General features: G+C 41.0%; 3 protein-coding genes across 3 annotated transcripts in view; 1 reads left to right on the top strand and 2 right to left on the bottom strand.

Moving 5' to 3' along the window:
* The window catches only part of LOC133529953 (NADH dehydrogenase [ubiquinone] 1 beta subcomplex subunit 3), a 197,330-nt gene that overhangs the window by 23,729 nt on the left and 147,078 nt on the right, over window positions 1-26,523 (bottom strand). The window lies entirely within an intron of this gene.
* Window positions 1-26,523, top strand: part of LOC133530406 (low-density lipoprotein receptor-related protein 1) — a 168,260-nt gene that overhangs the window by 21,960 nt on the left and 119,777 nt on the right. The window contains exons 2-11 of the mRNA XM_061868314.1: window positions 8,230-8,397; window positions 8,552-8,713; window positions 9,270-9,416; window positions 10,615-10,728; window positions 11,459-11,581; window positions 12,510-12,657; window positions 13,387-13,502; window positions 17,197-18,178; window positions 18,893-19,118; window positions 19,483-19,675. Coding sequence (XP_061724298.1) covers window positions 8,230-8,397; window positions 8,552-8,713; window positions 9,270-9,416; window positions 10,615-10,728; window positions 11,459-11,581; window positions 12,510-12,657; window positions 13,387-13,502; window positions 17,197-18,178; window positions 18,893-19,118; window positions 19,483-19,675 — 2,379 coding nt within the window. The remainder of the gene's footprint in view (window positions 1-8,229; window positions 8,398-8,551; window positions 8,714-9,269; window positions 9,417-10,614; window positions 10,729-11,458; window positions 11,582-12,509; window positions 12,658-13,386; window positions 13,503-17,196; window positions 18,179-18,892; window positions 19,119-19,482; window positions 19,676-26,523) is intronic.
* On the bottom strand, window positions 23,139-25,888 carry LOC133529949 (cytochrome P450 6B5-like). Its single transcript, XM_061867734.1, has 2 exons — window positions 24,233-25,888; window positions 23,139-23,988 (listed from the first exon to the last, which is right to left on the bottom strand). The coding sequence occupies exons 1-2, from the start codon at window positions 25,590-25,592 to the stop codon at window positions 23,816-23,818; spliced, it is 1,533 nt and encodes a 510-aa protein (XP_061723718.1). The 5' UTR covers window positions 25,593-25,888; the 3' UTR covers window positions 23,139-23,815.

The raw sequence follows: 26,523 nt of genomic DNA, 5'->3' as shown, positions 1-26,523 counted from the left end.
ATCACGCGCCATACTGCGGAATTTCATTGGAACTAAATTTTTCATACTAAACTGAACTGTCACCCTATACATGAGAATAACAGCGCCCTCCTGACAATGATCATATATTTCTGGTCGGGCTTTACATTTGGTGTCAAAAAACCGGGTAAGTGCGAGTCGCACCCGCCCACCGAGGGGTCCGTACTTTTTAGTATTTGTTGTTATAGCGGCTGTAGAAATACATCATCTGTGAAAATTTCAACTGTCTAACTATCACGGTTCATGAGATACAGCCTGGTAACAGACGGACAGCCTGGTAACAGACGGACAGCCTGGTAAAAACAGTGCTGAACATCAGCACGCAGCGATCAAGAGGCAGAGGCAGACGGCCCGCCATTTGGTGGTACAGTGTCGAAAGAGACTAAAAACTCAGAATATCCAATTGTTGACAACCCAGGACAGACCGGCCTGGCGCAAACGCACAAGAAGGCCCGACCCCAAATGAAGTTGGGATTAAGGGCAGGAAGAAGAAGATGTCTATTTTGTGTAAACGTGTTTATGTGCAATAAAGTGACATACATACAAACTAAAGTCAGCAACATTATAGTTCATATACATGACAATAAGATCAAGGGACGCGTCTTCGCGAATGACACCATCTATATCTTTTTAAAAAAGCAGAATACAAAAACAACTTTTAATGTATATCTACACATCTACGAATAACAGCATTAAGAGCCACAACAGTGTAGGTAAATGTACAGTCGAGTTCATAAATATGTATACACTTTTTCACCTTATTGCAATGGATAAAGGTGAAGAAATGTATACATATTTATGAACTCGATGGTAATTAATGAAACCCTTTGCCACTTTAGCCTAATTTGGACCTTATTCTCTAACGCTTAAAACCATACATAATGTGTGTCGGTATGCATGAAAGATAATCCTCGATCTAGGTAAACATCTGACCGTCCGTGCAATTCCAATCGATTGCCGAGAACGGGAGTTGTCAGTCGCCATCAGATATATCTGAGAGGCCAAGTTGGTCAAAAATATCTGAACATGCACTTTAGCGTCTAAACTATACAGGCCCTGTTCAGATATACGAAAATAATAAGCGTTTTAGTAAGAAAACTGATGTATGGAGTGAGCACTCTATGCTTTTGCTTATTTATTTCTCTATGGCTCAAACTATATCCACGACGATCTAAATCGCTTCAGCGGTTTAAGTACGTGAAGAGGTAACAGACAGAGTCACCTTCGCATATATAATTGACCAAGCGTTAGGGAAGGTCTCCGTTTCAGCTTGGACAAAAATGCTTTCGTATGGTCCGGATGTTCTCCTCTGCAGTTCATATTTCTCGACCGATTGTCGTAATATTTCGTGATAGGTTCGATAGTTAGAATGTTTCTATTGTTTCCTTTTTTTTAAAGTTCTAAAATGGCGGAAAATGGCATAAAGGGCTTAAGCGCCAGTAGGGTCTATGGCGCTTAAGACTATTGTGAGTTCGCTGTGATAATGCCTCATAGAAGTAAGTATTGGAACGATTCCTTATCGGACGGTTGGCCCCCATCTGCCAACCGTCCGATAAGGAATCGTTGCAATACTTACTTCTATGAGGCATTATCACAGCGAACTCACAATAGGCTAGGCGAAAAAAAGTGTAAGATATTCCCGACCTTCTTTTGTTAAATTTTTTTCTCGAGAATAAGTAGCCTCATTTCACCTACTTACGTATATTCTATAATGGCGCAGTTGGCAAACAGCCGCTCAGAAACAGGTGGTAGCAGCGGCGATCCGGGTTCGATCCCCGGACGTGTATGCAGGTATTATTTATTGAATTCCAACCGAGTGTTCCACGACAAACGCATTTTTTTAAGATTTTGTATGATTAATGCTTATCGCGAGGTTTTCAGCTCACAGAGCCACTAGTACAAAAACATTAGTAGCGATTGATTTAACCCCTAAAGGCTTTGTATAAATAATCCAACTTTAAGTGGTCCCTCTAGACCTTGACTCGCCGCGTTTGTCCAATGACGTGTATCTCAGGTAGGGTACGTGTGACCTCTAGATAACCGCGTCCGGCGACTGCCCCCACAATAGGGGGAGAGAAAACCGGTTTATAAGCTGTGTCTATAAATACAACATGCTAAAATTATAATATAAGCTAATTTACAATCTTGTATTAAAGATCGGTCACACCGCTGCTCAAATTACGGTGACGCTACAGAATCGCAGTGACGTGCCGTAAGCGTCATAATTTTGTCGCATGCCTCTCCACACCGCTGCTCAAAACAGTGCGGAATCGCAGTGTCGTGTCGTAAACGTCACGAATTTACCGCATGCTCTCCACATGTAGAGACTCCACACCTCAAAAAACGCTGACGCATCGTAGTTTCGCATGAGGCAAGTCACGGCGTATACGATGCGTCAGCGTATTTTGAGCAGCGACGTGGCGGATCCTTTAAAATGAAGGAACAGACGGGAAAATTGCGGCAATCGGACTGCCAACTTAATATTTGGGGTATAAAAACGAGGTATAAGTGGTCCAAACTATGCTTATAACAAGGCATTTGATGATACGTGGTTTTGCTTGCGCATTCTATTGCGGCAGGCGGCAGCGAGGCGACCCTGGCGACAACTGGAACAGATGTCAATAGTAGATAAATAATAGAAATAGAAAGCAAAAAGATAAGCAAGGTTATGTTAGCCCGTCCGCTAGCTGGCGCGGGTGATCTTCGCGGGCGCACGCACGCGGGCGTCATTGAACACCTAGCAACCTTCACCAAGGAGGAGTTTTGGCCGAAGAGTCTCAAGTTCCGGACCGCGGCTGGCTCCCTGACGCTGCGGGGTTGCGAACTGCATCGCGCCATAATTGTCTATTTTTAGGTTTTAGATATATTTTATGTTCGAGTATGCTAGTTCAAAAGGTATCTATGGGCCTCTATAGTTGCCTGAAAATAAAGATTTTCATACATTCATTCATTCATTCATTCATTATAGGTAAAATTCGTCGCACGCATCAGCGCTAGTTCGCGTTGCGCATACTATTTTTGATAACCCGCTCACCCGTTCCGTGCAACCGCGCCAGCTAGCGGAGGCCCTTATTAATCTCATTTATCGAAATTAGAGACCATGTTACTATGGTCTGCGAGACCTTGACTCGCTTTTGCTGATTTGAAGAGATGTATCTCAGGTCGGGTACGGGTGACCTCAAGATAACGGCGTCCGGCGACTGCCCTCACAGCAGGGGGAAGAGAGGCGGTCTTTAACTGGTCAAAACCTTGCTCCAGTCCAGACGCAACAATTTCCCGCCCAATTCATTACATTTTTGCGTTTACACCACCTAATTTGACAATTTAATCAGATTGGGCGGAAAATTGTCCCATCTGGACTGGCCTTATAATGCATTAGCTTGCCGATTCCACGATACAATTGTGTACATGTGGACGCTAGATGCGATTGACGCCAATTTTTACTCTGATCAAATGTCAATTTGTTCATCCCGTCTGGACCAGCCTTTAATCAACAGGTAGTCTGTAGATTACGTCTGTGTATTTTTTTTAAAGCTACATTATTAAATCTGACGTACTGACGGAATAAAAATTATTTATTTGGTATGAAAATAAATTACAAAACCCAACATAATATGGTATATCATTAATCGAAGCTATAGGATTTCTAAAATTTCATTAAGTTCGTGCATTAAGTTATTATTGTTCAAAGATTTTGATGTTAAGTTGCCTGTGTAAAACAGCAGCGATAAAAGCTTGTACCGAAAATTAAATTTTTGATACAAACTTTGGTTACACACCTTATTTTTTGGTGATTGTGTTGCCAATGTGCCATACACAGATATCAACTAAACGAATGAGGATTCCATACACGTGTTTGTCTTGTCCCGGTGATAGTCTTACCCCACCTTACCTTATATTAAAAAGCACTACATCTTAGTGACCGGGTTCACCTTATAAGTTATAATATAAATAATGCATACAGATCTGTTGTTTCAATTCCGTTCACATTCAACGAACCTATTAGGACATGATTGGCTCGGATTTTAAGAGGGGACACGAATGCAACGTCATGCCCGCACATGGACTAGTATTTACAGACTCCGCATCATAAGAGCATTTTCATAATGTCCGATCCGATATCTGTTTTTCTGTATATATTTATTTACCCGTGTGGTGTCGGGTTAAGAATTTCACCACGGCTATTCCTCCCGTGGGTGTCGGTAGAAGTCGACTGTGGGATATGGTTTCAAGTATGTTGCGGGCGATGGGCTGGCAACCTGTCAAACTATACAATATCACAATTTCATAATTTTTTTTAAACATCTTAATTGCTAGAAGTGGCACTGAAACTAGCAGTTTCATGTGCTCTGCCTACCCCTTTTGGGAATACAGGCGTGAGATTAATAGTAAAGTATAACGAATCTTTATTTAAAAAAAATGCAAAAAGGCGCACTTGATGCCATAGGGCATTCTTTACTAGAGAGTATCTAAGTGCCTGTTTTTTAGGGTTCCGTACCCAAAGGGTCTAACGGGACCCTATTACTGAGACTTAAGGGGGCTCCCATACAACAAACATATATTTTTTGCCGTTTTTATAAATAATGGTACGGAACCCGAGTGCGACTCGCACTTGGCCGGTTTTTCCATAGGCACCATGTAAACTTCGATATCGGAGAGGCAATTCAGATAATTTCAGCCATATCGGGATTGTAGGGCCCCCGTCAGCTGTTGGACCGACATTATCGGATATAGGATCCTACATTTGATATCGGATCGGGCAATGTGAAAACGCTCTAATGCGTTTACGAAGACCGTGACAGATCGATAAATATAGGCATAATATATGGTTTAGTACAAATAGGACTAGTGTTTGACCGCGATTTGTCTTGTACGAGTATGTTGCGTCTAGTACGCAAGTGATCTGTGAGCCCGCATGAACTCCTGCACAGATGGTTATAGTTTATGTGAATGTGTTCTTCAAATAAACAGTATGGGTATATTATGGTTTAGTGCGAGTAAATCACGGACGCTAAACACGGAGAATTTCGTACATTGACCGTCCTGTTCCTGTCTCTATTGCACGCGTAATCATATGAGAAATAAAAATCTTTAAACCTAATTATCGAGAACAAAATCCCACTGGGAAAAAAGTAAGTCCCAGTAACCGTTAATAGCTGATTGTGTCACATGGCGGCAAATTGACATATTTACGGCGAGGGCGTACATTGAATCCTAAACGAAGCGCAGGATTTTGAATAGAATCCATCTTGGGCGTAATACAATTGTATAAATTACGCCTAAGATGGAAATAATTTTGATACCATGTGACACATACAGCTTTTCACATCACCTATGAGGAAATTATGATGTTTAGTAAAAAATATATAAAATTAGTGTCCTAGAACAGAAAAGTGTTACTTTGATCACTGCTAGCAGGGAAGAAGCCCTTTTCCGAATAGGCGATGTGAAACATATTTTTAATAACCTCCTCCTTTTGAAATGTTGAAGTCGGTTAATAAAATACTAATCAAAAAACTATGTATAAATATGGACTAGATTGAAATTTTGTAAACTGGCTCGTATAAATATAATTTAGGCCGTCCGCTAGCTTGCGCGGGTGCACGGAGCGGACGCACGTACGCGGGTGCCATTGTAGGTAAACACCGTCGCACGCGTCCGCGCCAGTTATCAACGCTCATACTATTTTTCGTTAACTCGCTCACCCGCTCTGTGCAACCGCGCCAGCTAGCGGACGTCCTTTTCAAAAGAGCTTATTTTTGTATTGTTTTCATAAAGATTTTTGAAAAGACACTCCTCATTTATTTCCGTTATAATTATATAAGGCGACTAAGGCGTTATTTACCAAAATTGAGCGAAGATGCGATTTAGTAAACTTGCAGAAATTTTTAAGTAAAAAAAATTAAACGATATTTTATTGATAAGCCATAATCATATACATTCAGGCATTCAGTGTAACATCCTGAAAAAATCCGCATGTGTCTGACCTTACTGATAAGCAAGGACACAATGTAGGATGCATCTAATCTATCGGTACCTATAACGATATTTTATACATCCATACTAATATTTTATCGTTCTCTGCTCTTCCTCTGCGAGTAACTCCAGCAGGCTTCAAGGAACCCTGCTGGGTGAGGTCTAAACCGCCTAAGAACATGGTTGGGGAGCACAAGAGATGATTTTTTGTAGTTACTCGAGCGTGTCAGATTAAGATATGAGTGATATCTTGCTACCCGTGGAGTAGTTGGTAAGCAGTTAATTATAGCGATCGTATATTGTGGATTTGGTTACTTTGTTCACGTTGATACTATAATTGTCCTAATCTCGCAATTATTTGTACGCTTTTTCTTAATTTGACGGCAGTTGAAAGACTAGACGTGGTTGAAGTAGACTCCACGAGTAGCAAGATATCACTTATAACTTAATCCGACGCGCTCGAGTAAGTCTAGTAACTACAAAAATCATCTCTTGGGCTCGCTTACCAACAGGAGTTGGCAACTGCGGCCACCACTGGTACAAATAGGGCTGGATCGCCTCTCCTGGCTGGATCGCCTGTAACTGTGAGCACCCAGACCTTATACATATACTAGATACCATGTGTTGGCCGAACGTTAATTGCAATTGACCATTAACCGTTACAAATTGAACCGTAAACCGTAACGGACGGTTACAGTTTACGGTTCAATTTGTAATGGTTAATGGTCAATTGCATTAACATTTTGGCCAACACTGCTCGATATACATGTAGACGCTAGTATAAGATATACGTAAGCCGGTGAAATTAAGCTACTTATTTTAGAGAAATATTTTAAATAAGACGGGTCGTGATGGGTTTTCGCGACGAAAAGATCTTACACTCATTTTCGCCTAGCCCCCATCTGCCAACCGTCCGCTAAGGGACTTCGTCCGAACACTGAAAGATTTCCTCTGCGATTAATACATTTTAGCTGTAAATACACAACAATACCGAAAAAACACATTACAAACGTCTGACACGTACCCTTGACCTTTGCATACTTTTGTCGTATTTTCAGAACGTCAGTTGTTTTTAGTCGGAGCTGACCTCGCGGCCTTTCAGTATTATAGCTGGCAATATGGAATTGAATTTCTGAATTCATTTGCAACATTATACCTGTGCAAAATTATTCGTTTATTCATTTTTAATCTTGGCTTAGAATTTTACAATTATTAACATAAAAAAGCTGAAATGGGACTGGGTCGGCCATGTCTGCCTCATGCACCCACAGAGGTGGGCCAAAAAACCACGGTATGGGTGCCGTAAGACGGGTGAGGATCGGGCAGGCGCAGACGGAGATAGCGGGACGACCTAGACGTATATCTCAACGACTGGCCGGTATGCTCAAAACCAAGACGAGTGGAAATCGAGGGGAGGAGGCCTTTGCCCAGCAGTGGGACATCGTATAGGCTTATAATATATCATAAAAAACCTAAGCTAAGACTCGGACCACCTCTCCATTCAGACTACAAAATATTTTGGTAAATCTGCTTTTATTTATTTATTATTTATTTATTTAACCTTTATTGCACAATACAAAAAAGTACAAATGGCGGACTTAATGCCTTAAGGCATTCTCTACCAGTCAACCATTATTTCATTAGTACGTAGCTCCTGCCCATTACTTCGTCTGCGTGGACTGATTATAAAAATGTCTGATTGATTGAATGATTGATAAAAACTATTCTATGTCCTTCCTTGGGCCTCAAACTATCTGCATGCCAAACTTCATCTAAATTGGTTCAGCGGTTTAAACGTGACAGACAACTTACTTTCGCATTTATAAAATTTAGTAGGGATTTAATCAAATTTGTGTCAGTAGGAAAATGCATAAGTGTGGTCAATTTAAAATACTAATTTTATGCTATTTTCGCTATTTTGCTGATGTGTAAACTGACAGAGGTTGATGTATTATGTGCACGAAACGTGATGCAAAATATTTCACGAACAATAAATAAGAATTTAGTTTAGAGCCATGAGAACATGTTATACTCATAAAACATTTATTATTTTATTATTATTTATTATAATGATATAAGAATAAATCAAGATTAAAAATTGTTAACGGTTTTGCAACACTAGACATCGTAAAGTGCTTCCGATTAGTTTCACTGTGGTTACACTATATTCCTAGTATTATTCAACACAAATATTCAATCAAAGACTTCATATTTATTAGTCATAAATAATTCCAGGTATACCAGGCGAGGAGTTAACATTCCCCTCGCTCGGCACCGAGGACGGCCTCATATCCTGCGGGCCGGGCCAGTTCCTCTGCCGCGATGGCTCCCGCTGCGTGCCTGCTGCGTGGCGCTGCGACGCGCGCGACCACTGTCCCGACGGCTCAGACGAGATACACTGCGGTAGGTAGCCCCTGCCACACTGCGAAATATGACTAATATTTGCATAGTTTCGCTGTTCTTAGTGTCAGCTTGGATCATCTTGGATCTGTGCCGGTTCTATACATAGTAATAACATTTCAATGCATGAGGACTAATAACACTTATTTCCTTCCAGAGCACTTAAGCCACTCCGATGCCACAAACTCCACGGACACATCGCCCTGCAGCCAGGGCCAGTTCCGCTGCGCCACCGGGCGCTGCATACCGGCCGCGTGGCGATGCGACGGCGACACGGACTGCGGCCAGCGGGACGACTCCGACGAGGACCCCTTCACGTGTAAGCTTATAGTGTCTCAACTAACAGACGCGTCGCCACTTGGACCCCTTCAGGTGTACTTGTAAACGGGAACGTGGTCCAAAATTACCTGAATAAGCTACTACTGACTGTACTTTAAGTAGGTACCGCCTTGCCGATAAACTTTTCGCCGTAGTGGTGAAGAACTTCTGATACCGTTGTATGAAGGGCATATACCTACTTATTGCCTTCATCTGTTTATTGAGCTGTCGATATTGGAACATGGAATCACTTGAGGGCTTAAGGACTTGTGCAGCATTTACATACTGAAAGTGACTGCAATGCAACTAGGGAAAATCGTACGGTGCACATATACATACGTATATTTAATATCCATACGTGAGTAAGGCCAACCGTTTTGTGCGCAGTTTCAAAGCCCCAATGTATCTGGTCTTTTTTAACCGCCTTCAAAAATAAGGAGGTTCTCAGTTTGACCCGTATGTGTGTATGTATGTATGTTTGTCCGCGATTATCTCGCGTTGAGGTTTTCAGAAAAGTGTTTGTTACATTATTACTTCAATTGTCATATTTATTACAGGTCAGAAGGAGTTCAAATGCCCAAACAACACGGCGAGGTGTGCGACACCCCTGGGCGGGGTATTCGAGTGCGTCCCTATACGGTCGTTCTGCGACTCAATACGCGACTGTCTCGACGGTTCAGACGAGTGGGACATCTGTGACAACTGTGAGTACCCTAGTATCTTAGCAAACTGTGTGCGACACCCCTGGGCGGGGTGTTCGAGTGCGTCCCTATACGGTCGTTCTGCGACTCAATACGCGACTGTCTCGACGGTTCAGACGAGTGGGACATCTGTGACAACTGTGAGTACCCTAGTATCTTAGCAAACTGTGTGCGACACCCCTGGGCGGGGTGTTCGAGTGCGTCCCTATACGGTCGTTCTGCGACTCAATACGCGACTGTCTCGACGGTTCAGACGAGTGGGACATCTGTGACAACTGTGAGTACCCTAGTATCTTAGCAAACTGTGTGCGATACCCCTGGGCGGGGTGTTCGAGTGCGTCCCTATACGGTCCTTCTGCAACCTTCTGCTGCCGTGACGGTTCAGACGAGTGGGACATCTGTGACAACTGTGAGTAAACGAATTAACTGTCTACTGTCTACCCTCCTTTTTGTAGCTATTGTACTATAGGTGACGATATAGATAGGTCGACTCACTGTTATTCTCGCTAATCGAATCCTGCAGATGGTGACCAACATCCCTTTCGGATGATAACTCGCAAAATACTACAGGAAGCTTTTACCTTTTGTAGTACGTAAAAGTGTCAAAGAACAGGCTTTTTGCTTCTGGCCTGAGGGTTGCCACACCGAATACGGCGCTATATGTATCGCGCCTGCACGTTTCCGCCACGGCAGAAGATGTCGTGGAATATGACCGCAAGAAGATTTGTTACGAGCTGAAAGTATTCCAGCTGCGATCGCGGCATTGCGTGCACTTCAACTCGTTTGTGGTGCGCGTGCCGCGGCCGCTGCTGGAAACCATCGCGAGCGCGGACTTCTGGCCGAAGGGTGTGATATTTCGACGGTTTCGTGGGAATTTGCCGAATCCCGCACTGGAACAGGTGGCGCAACCGAAAACTGCGTCGTCAAAATGATTTTTACATTTTAAGATTTTTATTATTGTATGTATGTTAGTTTGTCTGAAAATAAATGATATTTAATTAAATTTTAATTTTTACATTACGACCATTCGAACATTGCGCCAAATAATTTGCAGACGCCTCGATAAACTCCAGACCACCGACCGACCATTTCCTGAATCATTTTTAGTTTGAGAGGAATTCCTCAATTCCCATAATATGTGTTTATTTTTGTACATGAAATCTACTAGCATAATTCCAATACAACTATATTTCTGTTTCAGTCACGAAAGCCCAATGCGGCCCGCTCAAGTGCGCTGAGGGTTGCAGACCCACGCACGAAGGACTGGCCTGCTATTGTCAGGATGGATATCAGCACGTCAATGGGAAATGCGAAGGTATGTTGGTTTTTATCCGCTAACTATTAAGACTAGTAATCTGCTACAAACTAACACACGAGTACAATTTTTGACATTAAACTAAAAATGGATTAATTCACCGCACATCTAGCATTACAATTTTCTATCTTAACGGTACCGGTCCCAAGTTTGAGAATTCACCAGTAACAATGTACTAAACTAATTTCTTTAAGCGGATAGGTCTGCGAGCTATACTACACACGCATTACAGTCACGGACTTTAATTGTGGAGCCATTTAGGGTTTACTTTACATTGCACATTTCATACCGTTAGTATTGACAACCAACTCTGCTTGAACCCTAAATAGCTCAACTATTACATTATATTCGCTATGCATCGCATCGCTCGCTATTGCAGTGCGTCCGGCACATTCGCGGCGGCGGGCGTGCCGGGGTTCAACGCAATTTTACGCACCAGAATTTCAGCATCGATGCGAAGGGTGCTGGGTAGCTCCAAAAGCATCTTGAGCTCACTTGCTGAACTGGTAGATTGCCCGATAATGCGATATTGGGATAAGATGCACGCTCCAGTGCGTGAGATATTAGGTCTTAGGTTTAAGTAAATTATGTCACTAACACTAATTGTAAGTAAATTGTAGTGTTGTATTTGTAAGTGTATTGTACTGACAAATTATGGAAGCAGTGTCCGAAATAAACATTTTTTAATTTAATATTCATAAGTTTGAAGGACAAATTTTGCGTTTTGCAGATTTAGACGAGTGTGAGCAAGAAGCGACGTGTCCACAATGGTGCCGCAACACACCCGGCTCTTATACCTGTCTGTGTGCGCCCGGGTACAAACAGTCTGGAGACTCTTGTGTTGCTGTCAACGGTAAATTACACTGTATAAACATTATAAAGATAAACCCCCTTATTCATAAACGTCTACTAAAGTTGACAAGCCGCTAATAATCGTTTGTCCCTTTCCATCATGCTTATACGTCGGAGAGGAACAAAGGATTATTAGCGGCTTGTCAACTTTAGTAGACGTTTATGAATAAGGGAAAAAGAGTTTATTTTCCAAATATGCATATTACAATGCACTTATGAACGTCAATTAAAGCTACGCCGGCTCTAACCCCACACCTCTGACCGGAGAAGATTTAAATCCCTCCTAAATTGTAGGAGGGTATCCCGATAAAGGACGGGCAAGAAACTCGGCGCGACACATCTTCAAAATGTTTCATGTATAACTGAAATGAATTAAATAAATTAATTAATATGGAAAAAAAACATAACATAACATACAGTAGGTACTTTCTTATAGTAATTTGATGCACTAGATTTCTAATGCAGGACGTTATCATTGCCAAACTTATATACTCACAGAAAACCAGTTTTAGTCAGTCACGTCTAGAAAAATAAGCGGATTTCGCCTTCGGCGTAGCCCGTTGCAGAGCGTACCGTGGCAAAAGGCACGTTGGGAGCAAGACAGCTGAAACAATCTGTATTTTTAAATGAATATCGTATTTTACATACATTTCATTGTTCCATCCTTAAAATTATGTATCGTACAGTCGCCATCAGATATATTGGAGCGGCCAAGGTGCTTACAAATATCTCAACACGCCTCTATTATCAAGGCGCTAGAATGCGTGTTCAGATATTTTTGAGCACCTCGGCCGGTCCGATATATCTGATGGCGACTGTACATACTCGTATGTTCATTCCGCAACAAACGCTTAGTGGGCGAGTAAAATTACACAATTACGTCAGGATAATTTAGAAGTCGAAATATCAAATGTACTAACATGTTTCAGAGCCGCCAGACGAGCCAGCGTCTCTGCTGGTGATCACTCAGAAGGGTATATCTCGGGTGTGGCCCGACGGGCACGCTCCGCCAAATAAAGACAACCTCACGCTATCGGCGCTGCAAGTTAAGGCTATGGATTTCGATTATTCTAATAGGTAATGTACGAATGAAATTAGGTTTTCATCACACTTCTAATGAGATGTATATCGTTTTTTTGAAGTGAAAACTTCTTTAGCGGCGCTGTGCACTTATTGTGATGGGGAAAAAATGTTAAACTCGCGACAGGTCACGTGACCGACAGATTCGTCAGATTGAAAATTCGTAAGACGGACACGTGACCTGATCCAAAAACTGTTACAATGTCATTGAAGCCAGTAGACCGCAATTAAATGAATATTGTATTTTACCACATAAATGATACTCGTAGTACTTTTATACTCATAATTAAAGCAACTCTTGCAAAATTATTCCCTAATCATTCCAAAATATAAAAAAATGCACAACGTTAATATTCAAGTTTTCACTTCTGCCGGCACTCCCGTAGTGCAACCCATTGTTTTTTTTTAGTTATATACTCCCTAAATGCAGTCATTTGTCCAGTTTTAAATATGGAGCCTCCCTTTATTCCATTATAGTTCTAAATTTGATTTGATTTATAAAAGGAACTCGGGACTTAGGAGGTTAAAAATTGCCTATAGAATGAAACTTAGTGGTCTAGAGAGAAAGCTTTAGAGTTTTAGACAAATACAAATACAGCTTCTGAAACCGGTTATCGGTATGCTATGGCTGTCATATAGTATTTCTACTTTAAAAATTCATAATAAAATGTCTATAATCACCCCAAAAAACTTGTTACCAAATCACTTATTTCTCTTATTTCCCAGGTCTTTCTGCTACGTTCACCACAACCTCAGCCGCTCCGGCATAATGTGCGTGTCCGTCGATGACTTCTCGAAGAAATGGCAGCGCGAGCCACCCACTCTGTTCCCTTCTGTTGATTGTAAGTACCACTGGAAACTTTTGAACGCCAAGAACCCCTAAAGGCGTCGTAACTAGTCGTGCCCACAACGCCAAGGACAACTATAGGTGTTATGGCGGACGCTGTCAAAGTAACCTTCACACTTTCGAGTAAGGTTTACATTAGCTTGCTTGCGCCCGGGATTTTGGCGTTTGAATGATGATTGTTTATGACATAAAGCGTTTAAAGGGTTAAAGGGCCCTCCACAGTCGTGCGCGAATCACGGCGCGGAGCCGCGATCGCGAGTGTGGCGTCGATTTCGCAGATTGTTCACGCTTTCGCACCTTGTTTCCCGTTCCGCGTTTTCCCTTGCAAAGCGCGAACTTGCAAGATCCCACATTAATATTACTCATTATTTTGGCTTATCTGTGGCAAGATAAATATTAATTATATTATGATTATATTAAGCGGCTATATTTTAAAGTTTTAACGTAAGGCCCACCAGACTGATTCCTATTTTTAATGTGAACCTTCTTGTATATTAAATTGGGATGAATTTCGTTTGTTTGAGAAAGCAGAACAAATGCAACATCCAAAATAATATTTGTTTATCCTCTAGTGACCATTGAAGTCTCAGATCATAGAAAGTACTAGATGGCTGACGGAGGCGTGGCGCGTGTCGCCGCGACATGGCCACATCGTGGCCATACCGGCTCGCCGTAAGACAGTAGCAAATTAGCTGTCATTGAACAATGTGCGCGTCAATTTAATTGAAATGCCGAATTATAGCCTTATTTTGTGTCGAAATAGTAGTGAATCCAAAAACTATACATTACATACCACATGTGAGTACATTTTTTTTCACGTATTAGTCAATAAAACCACACATTTTAACAAATAAATCCAGTGAAATATGATTTTTCTGAGTCAGACCATGTTGTCATACAAACGCGTGGCAATTTGTCTATGCATCCTACATTGACGCTTTGGCATGGAAAACTATTTGTAGTGTCCTTAGCAACGGCGCAATGCATTAAACCGCTAACAATATTCACAGGGGCATTATTGTTTCTTGGTACGACCGCCAACCGCTCCCTTCATTGACGCCGCGAAGTAGAGTGGTGCTCGTGCATATAATTGATCTTTGAGCGTTATCGATAAAAATGTTTGTATATAGTGTGTATGAAAGTAATTATTTTTCAAGTAAAATTTTACAATTATTTTATATGCACCTAATGTTTAATTTAATACTTATTAATTTGGATTGAAAATCGAATAGGTAAGTCAAAAAATAAACTGATTTAATTAAGTACAATTTATTCATAACATTATAGTTTATACCTATAAGTATATATATACATATATATATATATTTATATATATATATTTTATTCAGGCTCTTAGCAACGTTTCGAATAACTGCACTAGGTATAATCAAATATGTTCATGATTGCAATTTTTTTCAGTTTCCCGAAAAATCCCAGTATTAAAGAAAAATGGATAGATGCTACAGGTAGAGGGCCCTAACTGGTTTACGAGCGAGAAAAGTGTTATTTGTTCGGATCATTTTCAAGAAAAATGTTTCCAGTTACACTTCGCCCCGTTTATATAACGATAGAATATAAATATGTTTAAAATAATAGTATATTGTATACTTAGTCGATCCAAAAGTTCTATCAGAAAGATTTTTACTGATAATTATGATTATTATTATTATTTCTATGTCCCTTACAAATTCTCGGGATCATGGGGTCCCGGGCATTTTGAAGGCGTGCGTGGGGCCGAAGCCAACACGTAGAGGCCCCTTGTAATAAGACAAGTTACTCTAAAAGTAATGTGACACCAACCGACGATTATCCCTGTTCACACTATAGCAGTGCACCCAAGGACAAGCCCCGGTTAGTGTAGGACTATTGTAAGAAAAAGGTACAAAAAGAAACCGGGCTATTGGGTTGGGTTGCTAGTGGACTGGTAACCGAGACTATGGAGGTGACTATTGCACCTGCCCTGATCATATGTTATAAAAACACGAAAAAATGGACAGAGGGTGACTCGCCAACTCACATTATGGGTCCTCGAAAACGGCCGCTCGCACAGAGCGACAAGGGGACAACATTGCGTGAGCGGCTCAGGGTGTGGAGAGGTGTGCGCCGCTTTCTACCCAGTGGCTGTCAGCAGCCACTGTGCCAACTCGCGTCTTATGCATATTTCACTTCCACCCTGCGAGCATATAGCTCTGACACCCCACTCTGGACGGCCGGTAAAGGCAAGCCAGAGGTGAGAGTCCTGCGGCCCCTGCTCAGTGTTCACTCCAGCCAGCCAATCAAGGCAAGCCGGAGAGAGGGGCCTGTCCGACTCTCGGGGGCATGGGACCCAAGGGTTATTATTATTATTATTAAAGCTCTTTATTCCAAACGTTTTACAGCATGATTACTCTTTCCTTATTATTCGTACATATGTTTTAAAAGCTTATTTAATGGTGCATTATACTTACAATATAATTTACTATAACTTGCTTTCGCAGTTCTTCATAACTCTATGTAACATGCTGGAATTGCTTTCAATTGGTGACGAAATATGCTATAATAAACTGAAACTATTTTTTTAATGAAGCGCTCGCGTCTAACGACAATCCCAAAGTAAACAATTTAAACAAACATTACATCAAATAATGACTAAAATTTAAACCAATTTGATTAGTTAAGCATAAACAAGCTTTCGCATCATGGTACATAAATTAAAGGACTATAAATTAAATCTATGGCAATTATTACTTAAAACAAAAATGTCAAAACTCTAAGGTCATGTTCAGAACATGTAAAATATCGATAGCTCTATCGAATTGTCCTCACTCTAGTGCCGCCGCTCTAGACTCCTACACCGCGCGGTTTGGCCAATCACAGCGCGTGAGTTGGTTGTCTGGCCACGCCTTTAACGATGTGGTGGGGGACAGTTGGAGACAGCGAGACTCGTTGTAATTATGCTTCGTTATAAATCTCCTTACTTCTTATATCTATGATTGAAGTAAAATTGGCTGTCAAGTTTCAATCAATGGTACTAGAAAATAAATACTTATTTGTGCAACAAGAGAGGAAAGTTTGTTTTTCTTGCGAGTGTTGATTTTGAGTCCGGAGTAAGCGAAAGATTCTATAATTGAAGCAAGTGATTCTAAGATAGAATCTTGAGCGTAGCGAGGGACTCAAAAACGTGAGATGTAAAATAACTTTGCTCTCGTGTGACACATACAACTTTTCACCTCAGTAGTGAGAACATATTAAAGGTTTAAAAAATTCAACATCAAGTAAAGTTAACCACATTTAATTACATTCACGAATGAAAGGCATGATCATTATGACGAAAGCTTCTAGAAATATTCTTGTATTCATGACCTTCATTAAATTAAAAAGCTACATTGTCTCACTACCTGGAGTGACGAAAGTAGGCTTGTTCGAGCTGCTGAGGTGAAAATGTAATTTGTTTTGTTTTAAAAACGAACGGAATAAAACAAAAGCTAGTCTGTTCCATATAATAATGATTTATGGCGTTATTCACAAATGTGCTAAAAGTCTCAATTAGCTAATTATAGTTTGCCTTCATTTTGACTTATGTATTTGTAAGAAATGGATAAAACATAAATGAAGTAATTGAGGCTCGTAAAGTATTGTATTGTGAATGAGGTGGTTGCATTGGTCAAGTATTGTGTTGTGAATGAGATGGTGGTTGAACTCGGTTGCAGCGGTGAACTTCATGGCGTGGGACTGGGTGTCGGGCGCGTGGTACCTGGTGGAGGGCGCGGCGGGCGCCATGTTCGTGTGCTCGCGCGGCCTGGCGCACTGCCGCCTGCTGCAGGACTCCCTCGCCAAGCTGCGCGGCCTGGCCATCGACCCCACCCCGCCCCGGCAGGACGACAACCAACCCCATGGGTCAGTACCAATATACCTGGTGGAGGGCGCGGCGGGCGCCATGTTCGTGTGCTCGCGCGGCCTGGCGCACTGCCGCCTGCTGCAGGACTCCCTCGCCAAGCTGCGCGGCCTGGCCATCGACCCCACCCCGCCCCGGCAGGACGACAACCAACCCCATGGGTCAGTACCAATATACCTGGTGGAGGGCGCGGCGGGCGCCATGTTCGTGTGCTCGCGCGGCCTGGCGCACTGCCGCCTGCTGCAGGACTCCCTCGCCAAGCTGCGCGGCCTGGCCATCGACCCCACCCCGCCCCGGCAGGACGACAACCAACCCCATGGGTCAGTACCAATATACCTGGTGGAGGGCGCGGCGGGCGCCATGTTCGTGTGCTCGCGCGGCCTGGCGCACTGCCGCCTGCTGCAGGACTCCCTCGCCAAGCTGCGCGGCCTGGCCATCGACCCCACCCCGCCCCGGCAGGACGACAACCAACCCCATGGGTCAGTACCAATATACCTGGTGGAGGGCGCGGCGGGCGCCATGTTCGTGTGCTCGCGCGGCCTGGCGCACTGCCGCCTGCTGCAGGACTCCCTCGCCAAGCTGCGCGGCCTGGCCATCGACCCCACCCCGCCCCGGCAGGACGACAACCAACCCCATGGGTCAGTACCAATATACCTGGTGGAGGGCGCGGCGGGCGCCATGTTCGTGTGCTCGCGCGGCCTGGCGCACTGCCGCCTGCTGCAGGACTCCCTCGCCAAGCTGCGCGGCCTGGCCATCGACCCCACCCCGCCCCGGCAGGACGACAACCAACCCCATGGGTCAGTACCAATATATCTGAGTATTAGGCCCATCTAAGGCTTTTGATTTTGTGATCACATTCATTTAAAAAGAAAATCAATTTAGTAGGATATAATAAATAGTACATTTTAACCTTGTGCCATGATATATTAAGGATAAAACACAGCAAGTAGTTATTAATGGAACCCAATCAACTGAGTCATCTATATATGTGTTGGAGTCCCTCAAGGGTCCGTCCTAGGCCCTTTCCTATTTTTGATGTATGTAAATGATGTAAATGTCGTCTACTGCAAGACTCCTTGGTCAAGCTTCAGGGACTAACTCCGAACCCTACGCAAAATAATCAATCTCACGAGTCGGTATTGTGCCTTAAGTCTTATAGCACATTTTGCAAACGAGGTCTTTAGATGCACGACAGCTGCAGGCTGGCTTTGTCCTTCAGTATACCTGCATGAAATAAGTTCTTTTTCGAGTAAGTGTGATGAAAACACATCATATGTGGGGCTCAGAAAATCATTGTCTAAGGAAAAACTTGAAGGATAGTGTTTTCTTATATTCATATCGTCTAAGTTTTCTGTGACCTATTAAAGACTTTCGATTGCGTGATAATGAGAATTTAAAAAGAAAAGGAATTCCGTAGTCGCATAAGTGGTAATAAATGGTGTCCTTAACCTTGTCTCATCGTACCTTATTTTCTTATTTATTATAAAGCATCCATTCCATTTCCATTGCAGCTTCATATTCTGGTCCGTCTGGGGCGGCTCACCGGCGCGCGTGGTGCGCACAGAGCTGTGGGGCGGGGCGCCCACGGACCTGGCGTCCTCCCGCCTGGTGTACCCCACGGCGCTCACACTGGACCTGACCAATAAGTGGCTATACTGGGTCGACGCTTATATGGACAGCGTGGAGAGAAGCGACTACTACGGAGGGAATAGAGTCACTGTGTTCAGAGGTTACGAGGTTAGTATATAAAAGTCTGTACTGTTAACTGAAAACTCATAAACCTTCCTTATAGAAACAACCGCAAAAGCGTTAAAATTAGAAGGAATCCGAATACTTAATATATAGTTAATATCTGAATCTGACTGAATATCTTTTTTATATAATCGAAAACCAATAAATTTATGTAATTATATGTGCCATTTTTCACCAAAAGGTTACTTATTGTCGGTAGTCAATAAAGCGCTATGTTCATATAAATAGCTTCAATTTGAATTTAACCTTGTCGACGACCGACAATGTTGAAATCGTCCTTTTAGTTGAAATCGTCACATATGTTTTCTGTTACGAATGCGAATCACTACTAAACCTTCATTTGTTTCAGTCTGAACGAGTATCCCTAATTTCTAACTTCGAGGCTTCCCTCTACTTACCTCAATGGAATAACCAGAGCGTGCTGATGACGTCACGCTACGCACGCACACACGCACGCACGCCCACGCACACACAGAAAATCATACCGGTGTCCGCGCGAGTGACAGCTGCGTTGGTGTTCCATAGACAGAGGCAGCCAGTCGGTAAGTGATTATTTGCTTTATTATCTACATGTTAAGGTCCACACTCGTTCCGCCGTGTTAGTGTGCTCGTATTGCATAGAAGAAGCCATCAGATGGTAAAAGTTTACCATTAATTACGTGAGGGGTTTTTGAGGATTTATGGAACTCCCCTCCCCCTGGTGAGATATCGTGAGATTTGAAACAACCGAACCGAACAAACAGAATATTTAATATGTCAATACTAAATAAATTTCACATCTATTCATGGATTTTAATATATGTATACAAGAATTGTGCCAGATTTTGGCATATTTTAGGCTAGACACATGTTTTTCTTTGAATCAATCTGGTTCTCTCAAATAAATAATTTTTTTGCCCGAAAAACTTCCAAAAAGCTTGACTTCCTACCCCCTGAAGCCCTCGCGTAATTAAAGAGAAATCGATCCAATCCGTTGTGTAACAATCAGAGCGTGCTGATGATGTCACAATACGCACGCACACAAGTATACACGCCCACGCATACACACCAGACCAGAATATGGATTGTCAATAAACAGAAAAGCAGATTGTTTTAATTGTTTAATTATTTAAAAGATATCTATTATGTCATATATGTGAATGGAAAAACAAACGTATTTTAATGAAAACTATATTAATCATTGTTACTGTGGCTAAGTCACTGCAATAAAATGCAAAATTATGATGTATACATAATAAGTTTTTGACAAAAATTTCATCTTTGGTACAAGCTGACTGTACTTTTCTTACCACAGGCAACTAATACTCATCGAGACTGCGTTGTGTTGTTTCATCACTGAATTCCTATGGCCAACTCCCGTCTCCATCATCAGATCAGCTCGATGGTACCATAATATTGCATTGTCACCCGACTTACATATGTATACAAATTTTCAGCTCAATCGAAAATCGGGAAGTGGGTCAAATTTAGCTTCCGAGATTTGACCCACACTAACTAGTATTAATGACAGCATGACACGTTTGACCATATTTGCACAAATATCGGGGCTGTAGCTGCTATTCTCTCAGCGCAAACTAAACTAGCACAGCAATCAACCACGATAACAATAACAATCCACAGTATTTCGGGTATTAAGCATCAAATCTCAAATGCCCTCTATTTTTATTTTATCCAAATATTCGCTCTGTCGGTAACAAAAGACTGAGACGTAATGTTGTTTATTTTTATAATGTATAAAAAAATACACTTGTAGAACTGACATAATAAAATAGAAAATGTATTTGCTGTATTGCTACTGTGGTTGTATTGTGAGTTTAGAAAACAAATATTATATTTAGTGATTCGGTCTTAATTTTATGAATGACTATATTAATTATAATACTAAATGTATATGTACATATATTTTAAACTTAGCAAAAACGTATTGCATAACCGTTTTGAGTTTTTTTTTTTTAAGTCTAGTGAACGTATTGCATAGTACCATCGCATTAATGATGGCTGAAAGAGTACCGCGACCGACACATGAGAGTTGAACCATACATTAATTTATTAATTTTGTACGATTTCTATTACCTATTTAATAACTTAGTTATTTAAGTAGTAATCTGAGGGGTAATCCTTTAAAGGATAATCTGAGGGTAATCGTCTTGTTGTTTTAATACAATTAAATGAATATATGAATAGGTATTTACCTAGTTACCGATTATTTACAATCATAAACACTCAATATCTGTGAGAGATGCGAACAAAATTTATTAATAAGTGCAACTCGCCAAAATGAAGAGAAAACCGCTTTCTGATTAACTCAGATGGATGGTACTCTAGTGGTGCTTGACACTGTTCTTGCAAATTGTTCTAGTAATTTGTGATGAAAAAACTCGTCTTCCTCTAATTCAATTGAAGTAAGTGTACTTATTATAATTTAATGATTCAATTGAATTAATTATCCAATATAACTTTAAGAAAGAATCTAATTTTCAAACAGATAATAAGTACTTACTGGCATCGCCTATGAGCGACCATGACAAATACTCATTTATTATCAAGTTTTGTTATATCTTATTCTGAGAAATAAAGATTCTTAAAGCTGATATTATAAATAGGTATATTTTTATATAAGTATTCATTTGGTTGACTCTTTTTTTTTTAATGCGATTTAGTATAGGAGTAAACCAAAGTTGTTCAAGTTTTATCGCCCATAACATTATTGACGTACGTAGCCATATTTTTATAGTTCGATTTATGAATGTTTCTGCACATCATAATCATTTAAAAATCGACACCAAAATGTATGCACTCTCAGGGCACCACTATACATATTAACAAGATATTTTATCAAGATTTAAGTTTAGAGATTGCTTTCAAATTCACTACACGTCTTTTATAACATATAAGAGTTTAAATATTGTACGTCAGAAAGAATATACTTTAAATAATACTGTGACGTGATTTAGGTACACGTAGCAATTCCCACTTTTAGAGACAAGTTATACCTACCCAATGTATTAATATTATATTTATGTGGGTAGTGTAGTATAAAAACAATGTACTATTGTGTTAAATACAACATTTGTGAGTCGCTTGTTGATTTACATTCAACCTATGGGCGGGGATTCATACTTCTTTTTTCATTTAATACCGTACTATGGGTTAGGTGTGGCAGGAGAATTTGGATATATTTTAAGTGTTGGGCCATCTAAAACCAAATAAAAAGAAAGCCTCCCTCGGCTCGTTATTTCCATTTTTAAGGCAATAAATTTCCCACAAAATATATGGGTATTATGAAAAATGCACCAATATGAATGTCTAGGCCCTTTGTTTCGTTGTGCGTTGTGCATTATCCGATCTTTTGGTTCACGACCAATCGCCGCGCCGGGCGAAATCGGTGTTCGAAATACGAACAGACTTTCCTTCGTGTTGGTTCACGACCAACCCCCAGGATGATTTTATATGCCTTTATTTCGTTGTGCGTTATCCGATCTTATACCTTCGTGTTGGTTCACGACCAACCCCCGGGCGAAATCGGTGTTCGAAATACGAACAGACTTTCCTTCGTGTTGGTTCACGACCAACCTCCAGGATGATTTTTTCCATCGTGTTAGTTCTCGACTAACCTCCAGGATGTATGTATGTCCTTCAAGTTGAAGGATTGCACAACGATTTTAAAAACAAATATATGTATATTGCACAACGGATTCAATGAAATCTCACAGCTAACACCATAGTAGGCATAGGCAACGAAGATCGTTGTAAAAAATGTGGTCTTGTGCCGAAGTGTTCGGCAACTAGACCGAGGTGTGGACGCTACCACGCACAAATAAAGAATGAAGAGCGCAGCGGTCGCCGCACGCAGGTAACCAGTAACCGGAAGTGGGCGGAAGTTGTTTTTCACAGTTTTAATCAAAATAGTTACTCTTAAATATGTGCGATGCTATCTGTACAATAGGGAAACTACATGGTTAATATAAAATTATATCTGAAAAATGAAGTGACGAAATATAATACTCATCGAGACTGCGTTGTGTTGTTTCATCACTGAATTCCTATGGCCAACTCCCGTCGCCATCATCAGATCAGCTCGATGGTACCATAATATTGCATTGTCACCCGACTTACATATGTATACAAATTTTCAGCTCAATCGAAAATCGGGAAGTGGGTCAAATTTAGCTTCCGAGATTTGACCCACACTAACTATCAAACTTACAGTCGAGTTCATAAATATGTATACATTTTTTCTCCTTACTGCAATCGATTAGGTGAAGATATGTATACATATTTATGAACTCGATTGTATATACTAACAGGGCAAGTTAAATAAAAACTTGCAAAAAGGAATTATCCGATACTCACAGGAATTAAGTTAATACTAGAAAATACGGCGTCCTAGCCCAGTCAGTAGTGACCCTGCCTATGAAGCAAGAGGTCCCGAGTGTGAATCCCGGTAAGGATATTTATTTGTGTGTTTATGACGAATATCTACTGACTTAGGTATTATAATTTTTAGTGGCCCATGAGGGGAAACTATTCTCGCAGTGCCAAACTTATGATGATGTTTTATTAATGGCGGACCATGTTTTTCTACAATATAACTATGTTAACGAAAAGTTTACACTATTACCTTAATAGATTCGAATTGTACCAAGTTGTTTACGGTGGGCATGGTGGCCAATGAGTGGAAACTATTTATTACGCAATGTTAAAGTAAGGGGAAGACCGTCCGCGAAACCTTGCACAAAGTAAGCGCGTGGGTCGGGTCGTGGTCGACGGACGGTGGCGCTACATGGTGACACGCTGGCGATTTGTAGCAGTGCAGCCAATCCGGCGAGCGACTGCATCTCGCCTAGTCGAGAACCTGGAACAGTCGACATTGTATCCAAAAATGTATTAGGTGCACAAGTCTTAACAAGAAAAAATACTAAACTCCTAAATGTCACTTCCACAATAAATTATTATCCCGAACTTTTTTTTATTAATATCTTTTAAGTTAAGACTGCTTTACAAACTTAAAGCCGAATTTATAGCTTATACTGTGTCCAACGTAGTTAGACTGCGAAGTAAAAAAGTAACTAACTTAATAAAAAAGTAATATTACGTACCTATACAACCTCTTTGTCCTTCTCCAAACGGCAGATATACATATTTTCCCATTTTCGCCTCGTTCTCTGGCAAGAATCTTTCCGGATTAAACTCGTCAGGGTTCTCATGGTACTGTTCATCCATTTGCAAAGCTTGCGCCGGTATAAATATCTCCACACCCGGATCTATAGTCACCCCTGTACCAGGAATCGTGTACCGCTTCGTACAGACACGGTACAGAACCCCACCTGCCGGGAACTTTCTCATTGCCTCTTTAAAAGCCCTAGCCAGCTTAGGCATTCGTGACACAGAATCATAGCAGAGTTTACCGTCATATTTCGATAAAACCTCGTCTATTTCTTCCTGAATCTCTTTTTGAAGATGCGGGTAAAATGCTAGCTCGTGTAAAGTATAACTCATAGCTGAAGACGAAGTTTCAAATCCGGCCGCGAAAAATAAAGCTACATTTGCCACGAATAGCTTAAAATTCATCTCCATCTCGACGTCCATCGGCGAATTGTCAGGATTCACTTTCTCAAGAGATTTCCCACGCATTTTCCCATTCTTTTCCAATTCTAGCAGCAAATCTATGTAGTCATTCCGTCCAGAAGGTTTGTTGTTCCTCTGTTCTAAAATAGCAGACACGAGTTTATTCAGTGTGAGAAGAATTTCTCTATCCGATACGTATATGTACCTACGTAGTTCAGGAAAGAGCTCATACATTGCCTGCTTGAGCCGTTCTGTAGCCGTTTTAGTGAATATCAGTTTTCCTAGCTTCTTAAATATGGAATTCTCTGTGTTCATCGACTTTACATCGACACCGAAACCGCAAGCGCCTATGAAATCTATCGTAAATCGAGCCATGAGATCAACGGCGTTAAAACTACCTTTTTTCTGGGCTACATTTTGCACTACCTTCTGTAGGTCCTCCGCGCACTGTATAATCAAAGGATACATAGCTTTTAACTTGGCTAAAGTGTACGCCGACGATGTATGCTGTCGCAGTAACTTCCAAGTATCACCGTCTCCATGAAACACATTTAACATTAGAGATTCTTGCTCAGGATTCCTTCCTGCCCCTCGGTTATAGAACGACCAGAAATCAGAGCACATAATCATTTTAACAATGTCTGGGTCTTTAATAATAAGTGCAGGCGTTCTACCACGATAGTACCCGATTATTCTCTCTTTTGAATATTTTTTGTATAACTCACAAGTTACTTCTGTAACGCTTTTCAATGTTAATATACAGCGTAAATGATTCCCGAATATCGGTATCGGTGTGTCATGTTTGACCCCCCTTTTTGCCCAATAGTCGTGATTTTTGCTGAAGTATATGTATAGTAAAATAAGAATCAACGGCGCGATCAGTAGAAACATCTTGGTAGAACGAGACTAGCAATAATAAATAAAGTTGACAATGTTTTTCAAGCCTTATCTCATCACGACTGAATTTCAGAGCTCCGTATTCACAAAAAAAAGGAAAAGACATGATAATATCCATCAAAAGTCTGGTCACGAAGTTTTTTTACGAGGGATGGATTTATTTTACTTCGTGATTTTAAGGGCTATAAACGTTATAACTACTTAAGTACTTTTTCTAGAAGTTATGTTTTATATTTGACACGTATTCTGTATCAATGTAGCTATTAATGATTATTTTATGTCAAACAAATAAATATTAAATTTAAAAGACTATACGTTCGATTAAATTTTAATGACTATACTAACATAATTGTATAAGTGTTATAAGTTTCCACTTTATTGCAATGCGATGAAACGCCTAGTACCTGCCAATCTAAGCTACCTGTCATACTTACTCCTATCTAAATGAACCCGTAGAGACGATCTAGATTGCCAGGATTATAAAAGGCGTCAATTACTCCAGATATTTGCCTCATGGTACAGCGCCTTATTTTTTTAATCTTTCTGATTTTTAACTTACTTTTCTCCTTACTTCGTTGGCATGAGGTTATTTTATTTTTCATTTGATTCGTGAATTTCCACGTCTGGCAAGCATAGCTGATCGATCGCAATCGGCGGGTATCAATGACTTTTCTCTTTATTTTTATAGGTATCTGGCTTTTGAAAATTTCCTTTAGGCTCCAATACTTTTTACAAGCTTTTTCTTTTACTTGCAATGTACCTATGTATGTATGTAATCCTGCCAGTTAAATTTGACCCACTTCCCGGTTTCCGATGAAGCTGTAAATTTGCATACCTACATATGTAAGTCGGGTGACAATATTATGGAACCATCGAGCTGATCTGATGATGGAGACAGGAGAGTGAGGAGAGCCTGTCGAAAGAA

Source organism: Cydia pomonella, chromosome 22, assembly GCF_033807575.1.
Source record: "Cydia pomonella isolate Wapato2018A chromosome 22, ilCydPomo1, whole genome shotgun sequence".
In the NCBI taxonomy this organism is placed as follows: Eukaryota; Metazoa; Arthropoda; class Insecta; order Lepidoptera; family Tortricidae; genus Cydia; species Cydia pomonella.
This window is presented reverse-complemented; position numbering and strand designations above follow the sequence as displayed.

Bases quoted from the DNA above. Each gene is read 5' to 3' on its own strand.
- LOC133529949 (XM_061867734.1), bottom strand. From the start codon at position 25,592: ATGTTTCTACTGATCGCGCCGTTGATTCTTATTTTACTATACATATAC. The intron at 23,989-24,232 runs GTACGTAATATT...CGACTGTTCCAG, and splicing joins AGGACAAAGAGGTTGTATAG to GTTCTCGACTAGGCGAGATG.